The sequence below is a fragment of the Epinephelus moara genome, chromosome 10 (genome assembly GCF_006386435.1).
Source record: "Epinephelus moara isolate mb chromosome 10, YSFRI_EMoa_1.0, whole genome shotgun sequence".
In the NCBI taxonomy this organism is placed as follows: Eukaryota; Metazoa; Chordata; class Actinopteri; order Perciformes; family Serranidae; genus Epinephelus; species Epinephelus moara.
Window position 1 is genome coordinate 9,029,508 of NC_065515.1, and position 11,919 is coordinate 9,041,426.

Below are 11,919 nucleotides of genomic sequence, written 5' to 3' on the forward strand. Positions count from 1 at the left end.
ACCCAACAAGTGAGCCTAGTTTAGCATTATCCAAGTAAATGACACTGTTGAGCAGCTAAATATGTTAGATTCAAAGTTTGCTTGTTGCTTCTGAATCTGAAGATTAATTGACTGTAAAGATAGTTCACTACCACTTTTTTAGTAATAACTGACAAACAAGCATTTATAATCACATTTCTACAAATATCCAGTGGCTGATGGGCTCCATTTAAATTTTTCCAGTACAATAATATATCAGTAATATGTCACCACATGGGGCGGCACGGTGGTGTGGTGGTTAGCACTGTCGCCTCACAGCAAGAGGGTTGCCAGTTCGATCCCGGGTGTGGGATCCCTTCTGTGTGGAGTATGCATGTTCTCCCTGTGTCAGCGTGGGTTCTCTCCGGGCACTCCGGTTTCCTCCCACAGTCCAAAGACATGCAGGTTAATTAATAACTCTAAATTGTCCGTAGGTGTGAATGTGAGCGTGAATGGTTGTCTGTCTCTATGTGTCAGCCCTGTGATAGTCTGGCGACCTGTCCAGGGTGAACCCTGCCTCTCGCCCGATGTCAGCTGGGATAGGCTCCAGCCCCGCCACGACCCTCAAGAGGATGAAGCGGTTAGAAGATGAATGAATGAATGTCACATGTTCAACTTTTTAACTGATGCTTGGTAAAGACACAGATGTAACAATGTAACTAGCAGGTGTTGCTGTTACCTCTCCTGATTTATTTTTATGCCGCCGTGCTGGCAATAGCCGTGGCAGGAGGAGGTCTGTCCATCTGTCCGTCCTTTTTTATTCTCTTGAATGTGATATCTCAAGAACACTGAGGAGAATTCTTCAAATTTGGCACAAATGTCCACTTGGATCTCACAATGAACTAATAAGATTTTGTTGGTCAAAGTCACTGTGACCTCATCTGTCATATTCTCATGCACGTAATATCTCAAGAATGTCTTGAGGGAATTTTTTTTATTTGGCACAAACATCCACTCATGCTCAAGGAGCTGACTGGATTTTTTGCTTGGCAAAAGTCAAGGTCATCTGTACTTGCACCCCTCTCGTTGTCGTCGTGCATGCAGTATCTCTAATGCCTCAATGATTAGAATTTGGTGGTTGAATGTCAAAGATCAAGGTCACAGTGACCTCACAAAACATGTTTTTGGGCAGACTCAGAATTCATACTTACACTGAAATTTGCATACAGTTAAACTTGCACAGCCGTACTTTGCACAACTGTTATTTGCACACTTGTGCACCCTATTCATATTTACAGTGTACATATTTTTTATGTTACTATTATTATTATTTGCACTCAGATTTTATATTTAATTGTTAATACTATTTCCTTTTTATACTTTATATTATTTTTATATATTTTATAGTCTTTGTTATGCGCCAATACACCAACCCAAATTCCTTGTACGTGAAAACCTACTTGGCAATAAAACCGATTCTAATTCTGATTTCACACAAATGTCTAATAGCATAAAATGGAAAGAATTTCTTCAAATTTGGCACAAACTTAACAATGAACTGATTAGATTTTGAAAGTCAAGGTCACTGTGACATTGAGCTGGTCTTATTGTTGTGAACACAATATCTCAAGAATGCGTTGAGGGAATTTCCTCAAATTTGGCACAAATGTCCGCTTGAACTCAAGAATTAACTGATTAGAATTTGGTGATCAAAGGTCACTGTGACCAAATTAATTCATATGTTAATTATGGCAAAACTTCAAAGAAATGTCGAATTGGATATAAAATGATGAAGTGATGGCATTTTATATCCAAAAGGTCAAAGGTCAGCTTCACCATGACATCAGAGAGCTCGTAAGTCACGCCCCTTCCGGTAGACCCCCATCGGACCTCTAGGCTCGGAAAATATGAATGGGAGTCAATGGAGAGGAAATTATTATTTTCTGGTCCCAGTCATTAAATGCTTTGGATTACACAAATGTTTTGTGTGGGTCTAAATAATATGTTTTCATGTTAAGAGTTTGACAGTTTATTGTATGATTCTTCAGTTAAAGGCTGTGGAAACAACGTAATGAGAAAGACTACATGTCGCCTATGTGACATCACGTCATCACACTTTCCCTCCACTTTTCACCTCACAGCGCTGCTGCTGCGCCTTCTGCCACGATCTATGGAGCTATCAGATCGCCAAACATCTCCCCACTGAAATTTTCCACATGTCCAGACTTGTAGTGGTTTTCGCCACGCTTAAGGCTTTTGTCCTCTCCTTGGAAGAAGGCGGTGAAGTGTACCAGAGACACAGCCATGTTCCGAGTGCGAGTGGTGACGTATATCATACGCGTCGAGAGCAGCGAAGAGCTGTAGTCCACAAAGCACTCTCACACAAAACCTAACAGTATCAAACTTCTTCCCGCTAAATTGTAGCCTTCTTTGCACGAAAAAATATATAAAAAATTCACAAACAACATATGTGAAATTTATGGCACAATTCAAACGGGACCAGAAAATAATTTTCATCTAGCTATTTAAATACATTATGAGAAATCGATTTTTAAGGTCCCATGTACCAGAAACACGCAACTTAGGAGCTCTATAATGTTGAGTCCATTAATCAACATCATAATAGCGAGTCAATTGAAATTATTAGATAATAGTTTTACCATACATTTTAAGTAAAGTAGGTGTTTAAAAGTTTACTTTAATATCGAATCGTTTTACCATAGCAATTCCAGGACACAGGCCCTCCAATACTCGCGACATTTGGTAATTTTCCGTGTGTGTTGCCCTTTAAGGCGTAATCCACTGTCTATAGGCGCAGTTAAAATCTTAGGGGGCAGCAGCAGGAGGCGTGTCCTGACTGGTTAACGGGGCGTGAAAGGTTCCTTTTATGCGACCTCTCCATCGACACGCTCCAGTCCGTCTGCTGAAACAACAACGGTAACGTTAAAGTTTAATTTCCTTTTTGTGCATATCTGTTTAAATTTACCTGCGCATTCTGTCGTGTCTCATGCTAGTTTAGCTAATAGCACTACAGTGGTGCAGACAGTTAGTTAACGGTAAGAGCGAGCAGTTTGACTCACTTGTCTTAAATGTTAGTTAATTAAATAACTTTGCTGTAACGCTTCGTGTCCCTGCAGATCCACTGCCCCTTTTTAAAATGGCCCAGTCAATCCTCGACACCATGCCCAGAGCCGCCACAGGAACCGTGGTGGTCACAGAGCCTCTGAATTTCTGGGGTGGGAAACGAGTGAAGCCCCGGCAGGAGAAAAACGCAGAGCCCGTGTTTGAACCTGCGACTGGTAAATACAGCACACTGCAGACTGGTTCATTGTTCACTGCTTCATGTCTAAACTGGTCATACTGGTTAAAATGTTAGGTCGGATGAGGTGGGTGGGTGCACACATCTGTGCAGCAGGGTCACTATGAGGACATGATGTTATGTAACTCTAACCCTCCCTTTTCTTCTTCTGTGGTGGGTGGATTAACTATGGCATGTGAAAACAAATCTGATAACAAGCAGACATGGAAAGTATTTTAATTAAATGTATTTAAAATACGTTCATAATATTTAATTACTTTTGAGTATTTTGCAGTGGTGAAGTATTCAGTTCCTTTACATAAGTAAATGCTAGTACCACACTGTGAAAATACTCTGTTAGAGGCAAAAGTCATGCATTGAAAATGTACTTAAAGTAAAAATAGTAAAAGTACCCAATGCAGAAAAAAGACTAGTTCTTGCAAAATTTTGTGTCAGTTGGCTAATTAATTAATAATAATGATAATAAAACATTTTATTTATGGGCACCTTTACCACTCAAGGTCACCTTACAGGCAAAGACAGAGAAAATAACAGCCAAAAAAAGTCAACGAGTTAAGGAATAAAGTCAAATGGATGGGAGGCTTTTTGAAAGACTGTCTGGTTGGAGGGACTCCAGAGTCAGGGGGCAGAGCGGCTGAAGGCTCTAGACCGCATGGTGGCCAGGCGGGACGGTGGGACAGGTGGATGGAAGAGGAAGACCTGAGACTAACCCAATCCCAGCCTGCTGTACTTGTATTAACTGTTGGGTGGATCGATTTACAACAAAGCATCATGTTTCATAAAATATTTTTTACGCAAAAAATCTTTAAGTAGCTGAAGCGAGACAACTAAAGCTGTCAGATCAATGTAGCGAATCAAAAAGTACCAAATTTCACTCTGAAATGTAGTGGAGTAAAAGTACAGTATAAAGTGGCATTAAAAAGAAAAGACTCAAGTGAAGTACAAGCACCTCAAATTGTGCTTAAGTGCCGTATTTACATTAATGTTTGTAGTTACATTACGCCAATGAAATTTTTGTGATTTGTATTTAGCTGGAGAGAAAAATGAAGATATAATTTAGTAACAAAATCCTTTTAGAATTTGTATTTGTGTACTTGACAAACTTGAAATACACCATTTTCATGTCATTTTAATTTCAAATAAGACACATTTGTATCCCGAGGTTTAAATCATATCTTGTATAATAAAAATGGACAATGAGTTTCCAAAAATAGAAAATCAAAACATGGCAGCAGATGTTTTAATCATGGCAGGCCGCCACGTATAAATGAATGTGCGGGGAACCCTGCATTTACTCAAGTACTGTACTAAAATCCGATATTTACTTCTGTCCTCAAAGTAAACAGTCAAGTTTTGAACGCAGAGTATTTCTACACTTCATTATTGCCACTTAAACTTAAGTTGAAGGTCTAAGTACTTCTTCCACCTCTGGTAATAACTGAGATAGAGTCTGCTTGTTAAGTAATGAAGTAACCTGTAGGTCTTGTTGTCTGTGCAGGTCGTGTCTTGTGTCAGATGGTACCCTGTGGGGCTGAGGAGGTGGATGAGGCCATACAGAGCGCCCATGCTGCCTACCTAAAGTGGAGCAAGATGGCGGGCATGGAGAGGGCTCGGGTGATGTTAGAGGCCGCCCGCATTATCAGGGTGAGGGTCAGTCTGTGTCCATGTAGTCTGGAGTCTGTCCAGTTTGATATCACTGTTGCGCAACTCAAATTGGAGCTGACTGTTGAAAGCATGCCGTAAGACAGTAGTTATTCATTAAAAGCAAAAACTCCCCTCCCCTTCCTCCACTGCTGGCCTACATTTGCACAAAATAAACCTTTTGTGTGTCTGTGGCCTCTTTAATGTCGTGGTAGGATTATATAATCTTAAAGGGGGACACCACCTATATACCTATATAAATGGTCTATGAAAGGTCAGTCCATACTGGTGAACATGAGCCGCCCTCTCTCAAAGCCAGAAACCAGAAACCTGTGATATCATAGGGTGTAAAGTGTGGAGCTGCTCTACAGTCTATGAACGAGAGACTGATTGTGTTTCTTTTTACACCCAAGTGAACTTTACACTTCTCAGTTCTGAAACAGAAAATGCACCCGTGTACTGTAACACTCCCCTGGGTGCCAGTCTACTGTGTCAGTAGACCACAGGAATAACGTGTGTGTTATGAAAATGGATGTATTTCCCTTTTTAAAGCTATATACATGTAATGACACTAAATTACCTTCTAACTACTCACTACATTGATATCTTTTTTAATAGTTCTGACAAAGTTTTGCACTAACAGCTGTTCTTTTTTTACGCTATTGTGATAAAAATAGGAAAGAAGGGAGAAGATTGCAAAGCTGGAAGTGATCAACAATGGCAAGTCCATCACTGAAGCACTGGTTGATATCGATATTTCCTGGCAGACCATTGAGTACTATGCTGGCATGGCTGGTACACTTGCAGGTGGGTGCACTTTAGTTTTTGAAACACTCATTTCTAACATGAAACTGCTTTATTCAGTGTTTTTACTCGGTGTGTTTGTTTCGGAGAGGTCTGTCCTGTCTCCATGTTAAAACCTTCTGAACAATGAACAGTGAAGGAATTCTAACCGAGAGAAGTTTCATCTCATTGCAAACTTCACTGCTAGATGCCACTAAATCCCCTCAAGTCTTACACACTGTTCTTTTAAGTTCCAAAACTTGGCGTTTAATGTTGCGTTATATTTGGTTCTTTGAAGGCCAGCACGTCCAGCTTCCTGGTGGATCCTTTGCCTACACCAGGAGGGAGCCCCTTGGTGTGTGCGTGGGAATCGGTGCATGGAATTACCCCTTCCAGATCGCAACATGGAAGTCTGCTCCTGCTCTGGCATGTGGTGAGTGTGNTTCATGTGGATGCCACTTGACACGCTCCACCCAACCAAATCGCCAAATCGCCCCCTCATGGCAACAGCACTCCCTGATAGCAATGCCCCCCGACAGGACAATGCACCATGTCACACCACAAAAACTGTTCAGGAATGGCCTGAGGACAAGGCGCTAATTTTCCCTCTTGTTAATACCCTGTGTGTTCTCCCCGCCCTCAGGTCATGGAAATGTCTGCAAAGGGTGTGAAGCAGGTGACTCTGGAGCTCGGAGGGAAATCTCCTCTCCTGATCTTCAAAGACTGTGAACTGGAAAATGCAGTGAAAGGAGCACTCATGGCAAACTTCCTGACGCAGGGACAGGTGAGGCAGTTGTATCATATATGCGTTGTGTCGTATGATGTCAAGCCCATCCTGAGCCGATACATTCGACATTCTGCATTGTACAGGTTTGCTGCAATGGGACCAGAGTGTTTGTCCAGAGAGAGATCATGCCCAAGTTCCTGGAAGAAGTAGTGAAGAGGACTAAGGCCATCCCTGTGGGTGACCCCCTGTTGGACGGCACCCGAATGGGAGCGCTGATCAGCAAGCCACAGCTGGAGAAAGTGCTGGGATATGTCAACCAGGCCAAGCAGCAGGTGTGTTTATAATCCTCCGATCATTAGATCAGAGGAACATTTAATGATCCCTGTGGAAGAATTGAGCAGCTGTGGAGAGGCATTTATCTGAGAATAAATCAGCTGTGATAGCACCACTGACACGCTCACTGCACCTCAGCAGTTATATGAAGTTTAATTACTCCTACCTTAATTCTCATAATTATTTGACTCATATGTCTGTTTTTTCCAGGGGGCCAAAGTGCTTTGTGGAGGAGAGCCCTTTGTCCCCAGTGACCCCAAATTGAAAGGAGGCTACTTCATGTCACCCTGCGTACTTGGTAAGTCTCTTTGTAGTCTCTCCCCACCAAGCGACAAAGCGATTAACAGGACTGATGAGAAAAATCTGACACACTGAACACGATAAAAGTTAACTCTGGGGTCAGTGAAGACGTATGACATACTGGTTTTTGCCCAGAAGCTAACCGTTGTGCTGTACCGACGAGGACTACGGTGCAATCGTATCCCTTTCAGAAGCTTTGTAATCCAACCTTAAACTGCAGCGTCTTTCTGGAGAATCGTAAAGATGAAGTCAAACTAAATGTCTTTTGTGATTATTTATCAATTTTTATGCCTCTGTGCCGGAGATAGCTGTGGCCGGAGGCATTATGTTTCCGGGTTGTCCATCTGTCCGTCTATACATGTGTCGCATTCTTGTAAATGCAATATCTTAAGAAGGCCTAGAGAGGTCTTCACATTTGGCACAAACATCCACTTGGACTCAGTGATGAAGTGATTAGATTTTGGTGGTTATAGGTCAAACGCCAATGCGACCTTGCATGTACCTCATTCACGTAAATGCAATATGTCAAGAACACCAGGGAAGAATTTCTTCAAATTTGGCACAAACGTAGCAATGAACTGATTAGATTTTAAAGGCCAAGGTTACTGTGACCTTGAATTGGTCTTATTCTTGTTAACATAATATCTGAAGAAGGCCTTAAGGGAATTTTCTCAAATTTGGCACAAACATCCAAGAATTAACTGATTATAATTTGGTGGTCAAAGGTCACTATGACCTCATAAAACACTCAAGAATTCATATGCTAATCATGACAAAATTTCAAACAAATATCTAATAGGACATAATGATGAAATTATGACATTTTATATCTAAACGGTCAAAGGTCATAATGTTCTGCGAAAAACACTTATTTGGCCATTACTTAGAGTCATATCTCAGGAACAGAAGGGGTAACATTTGGTCAGGTACTAAATTGACATGTGAGAAGCATCCATGTTTTCACAGACATAAATGTAAACTGTAAGTGCAACTTGCCTGGTTTGCAGAGGCATCCAACCAGAGGCTGTTTTCCTGATTGTGTGTCTGCTCTGATCTCAAACGCACTGTGCAATGGATTAACGAGCGACAGAAATAACTGTCCAAATCCTTGTTGTTTTTATTTTTCAAAAAGCTTATATTTTCTATTTTGGACAAGTAAGTTTGACCATCGGGCAAGAAAAGAGTGCGTGGCTTCGATTAGCCGGGCTTTGGTCATCCACTCTCACAAGTTTTATCATGGTGTTGCAGCCATCAGCGGAGTGTGTATGGTTGTGTGTGCAAATAAACCTACAGACTGACATGCCCAACTGGTCACAAATATTCTTCGGGTTAACCGATTAATCTACATGTTTTATGTCCCAGTTCGCACAGTGTGTTACATCCACTACTTTTTTCCTGACACAGATAGCTGCAGAGACGACATGACCTGTGTGAAGGAGGAGATCTTTGGCCCGGTCATGTCCGTGCTGCCTTTCGACACAGAGGAAGAAGTGATCAAGAGGGCCAACAACACCACTTTTGGATTGGCCTCTGGAGTTTTCACCAGGTCAGCAGAGCACAGTTGAGCTTATCATCATTACTCAGCAGTTTGTTGCCACTCCTTATTCACACCACTGACCGTTAGCTTTTGTACATAGTGAAGTTATTGCATTCTATTGGCAGCAGTTCAGGTGTTCCACAAAGCAGCCAATAAAAAATGGCCAGGTGGAAACTATTGCACAATAGTGTTCTCTGTGGTTGGAGGGCAGATGAAGCAGCATGTTAACTGTGTGATCAAGCTTGAATACAGACTGTTGAATTTTTTTTTTTTTTTTGTGCTTAAAATCTGAAGTCTGTTCCTCTCCTCTGCCTACAGGGACATCTCTCGAGCCCATCGTGTGGCTGAGAACCTGGAGGCAGGGACCTGCTACATCAACAACTACAACATCAGCCCTGTGGAGGTGCCATTTGGAGGATACAAGAACTCAGGTAGGGTGTTTTAAAATAGTCAGAATCACCACTTTTGTCATTGTTAATGCAAAGGAGATACATTCACAGTATTACACTTTATTGCAGTGAGTGACCTGACTTACCTTCGCTGAATCAAAGTCAGGTGAATCATTAAAACAGACGTGTTAACACAATCTCTACTGTGCTTTATCAGGCTTTGGCAGAGAGAACGGCCAGGTGACAATCGAGTACTACTCCCAGCTGAAGACTGTGGTCGTAGAAATGGGCGACGTCGAGAGCCTCTTCTGAACTCCTCTCACCAAGTTGTGCCACAAATGTGAATTAAAAGCTGCACTTCTCCCTTCATTCATGATCTATGCACCAGATATGAGAACATGTAGCACTCTCTTTGCACGAACGTTACATCCACACTAATACGTTTTCATTTTAAAATCTGTATTGCTGCATACGCCTATTTCCTACAGTACTCTGACATATTGAAACCCCCAAAACCGCCGTATTAAAATGAAAGCATATAAGTGTGGGTGTAGCCTATGTTTGCATCTCACGTGTACGTAGAGAGAGGCAGGTCTGTGAGAACTTAAGAACCTGTTGAAAATTCTCTAGTTTCTTCATCCAACAAGTGAGCCTACTTCACCATTAACCAAGTACATGAATAGAAATCTGCGTATTACAAAAAGAACAAATGCCGGTGTGTGTGTGTGTAAGAACGACCATGAGCCTTAATCAGAAATGCTGTGTGTAGTGAACTGAGCATCAGCATCTATCAGTTGGTACCAGATTTTTATACTTTATGCTGAACTGACACAATTGAACAACTAACACCTTTTTATCAAAATAAAATGTTTTAGATACAAAGTCTCTTTTGCTGTTTGCTTGCTTCTGAGTAAAATATAAATTACTACCACCTCTTTAGTAACAACTGACAAACACATTAGTTTCAAGCATGTATAATATTGACAATTTTACAAATATCCAGTAGACTTTTGCCAGTACAGTGAAATCAGTGACATCTCCAGTTCCAGTTTGATCTGTTACATTGTAACTCGGGTGTCCAAACATGTTTGAATGGGGGCAGATAAGGTCATGTGAAAATACCTGAGGACCAGCAGCTTTTTACTTTTGTACTGTTAGTATCTGTCCTGATTACGATATGATACAATACGATTCAATATACTTTATTGTCCCTGTAGGGAAATTGATTAATTATTATTCATTACCATTCATGTGCTAACAATACCCTGTTTCCATGTGCCTGCAACTACTAAATATGAGCGTTCTTTGGCATATTTTAAACATCTGTGTTCTTGAAATGAAAGTATGCACTACTATTGATGCTCATCTTATATTGGGCACGACATTGGTTCTGTATCATTAAGCAGTTATTTTCCAATACGAATTAGCTGGCCAGGATATAGTGCAGCAGCCTTTGTACTACAATGTTATCTGCAATATTACATATTTTCACTGGAAATATTGTAGTGGAATGGCTGTGAGTAGAATTATTGTCATCTCCTATTGTGCAAACCTTGTATTTTTAGGTTGATGCACATACATAATATTTAATATACCCCAGTTATTGTTTTGGATCACGTTTTAGATTCAGTTGTGGATGAAGTACTGGGATTCTTTGCTTTAGTGAAATTAGTAATAGGACACTGAAAATTTCACAATGACTTTGCCAGCTAATCCAATTTTTAAACAGCTAAGTTATTTTAAGAAGTGGGAGGATTTCTTTTCCATCCATAAAGGAAAGTTTAGTCCTCCAGTTTGCCTAAAAAACTGTAATTCAAAATCACCAAATGTGAAGATACGTGGTACAATATTTGCCTGTCAAGTGTACATGAGTAAATATGCTTAGTTACATTTCACTACTTCATGCATTTAAAAAAATAATAATAATAATAATTTAATTTAATTGGATTTAAGTCTATTTTATTTTTTTTATTTATTTATTTATTTATTCATTGTTATTTTAGTATGCTTCCGTGTGGAGGAGAAAAATGCATAATAGTGGCTCGACAAATTTAAAACACATGCATTTATTTTGACAACGTGAACCGGAAGTTATTCAGCCTTTACCGGTCGGAGCGTTTCTTCGTGAGCTTGTAGTTCAATAATGCAGGTAATGTCATTTTAATGCTCATATATTGTAATTCACAGTGTGATACTTTGTTATATTATTTACTTGTATTTTCTGTAAAGGTTTATGTGCACACGCTTATACACGGTGCTTCTGTTTGACTTGTTTGTAGCGCTAGCAGTAGCTAGCATGCTAACATTAACAGCTAAATAAGTTTGCATTCAAGCTAGCTAGTTTAGCATTACAATCGTTTCAGGTTTAATTTAAAATTGAACTAACATTTACATTGATAAACTTTGGGGTTACCACAGACTGTCGTTAGGCTTGTTTGGTGTGTGTCGTGTGTATTTTGGGTTTTGTTCATCAGACGGAGTTTGTTGTCTTGTATCACTCTTAGCAAAGAGAAGAGAAGCAGCTGGAGGCGGCGGTGGAGTCTCTCATTTCTCGAGTAGCACACGTCAAAAACGCTCTTCACAGTTTCATTTATAAGTTGGAAAATGAATACGAGCGATTAACATGGTAAGTAAAGCACAATTTTCTCGAAATACTAATCTGTACCAGTTTCTACTATCATAGCAACAGTATTGCTAAGGTAAATACACTCACCGGCCACTTTATTAGGTACACCTTGCTAGTACCAGGTTGGACCCCTTTTGCCTTCAGATCTGCCTTAATTCTTGGTGTCGTAGATTCAACAAGGTGCTGGAAACATTCCTCAGAGACTTTGGTCCATATTGACATGATGACATCACACAGTTGCTGCAGATTTGTCGGCTGCACATCCATGATGAGAATCTCCCGTTCCACCACATCCCAAAGGTGCTC

The 11,919-nt window shown here is 40.6% G+C and overlaps 1 protein-coding gene and 1 pseudogene across 2 annotated transcripts in view; both read left to right on the forward strand.

Annotated features, from left to right (window-relative positions):
- Positions 1–3,095: 3,095 nt before the first annotated feature.
- Positions 3,096–9,870, forward strand: LOC126396393 (4-trimethylaminobutyraldehyde dehydrogenase-like; annotated as a pseudogene).
- Positions 9,871–11,060: 1,190 nt separating this feature from the next.
- med8 (mediator complex subunit 8) overlaps positions 11,061–11,919 on the forward strand; it is a 5,682-nt gene continuing 4,823 nt past the window's right edge. For both annotated transcript variants that reach the window (XM_050055173.1, XM_050055174.1), the window contains exons 1-2: positions 11,061–11,136; positions 11,492–11,613. In XM_050055173.1, the coding sequence (XP_049911130.1) occupies positions 11,131–11,136; positions 11,492–11,613 (128 nt within the window). In that variant the 5' untranslated portion in view covers positions 11,061–11,130. The remainder of the gene's footprint in view (positions 11,137–11,491; positions 11,614–11,919) is intronic.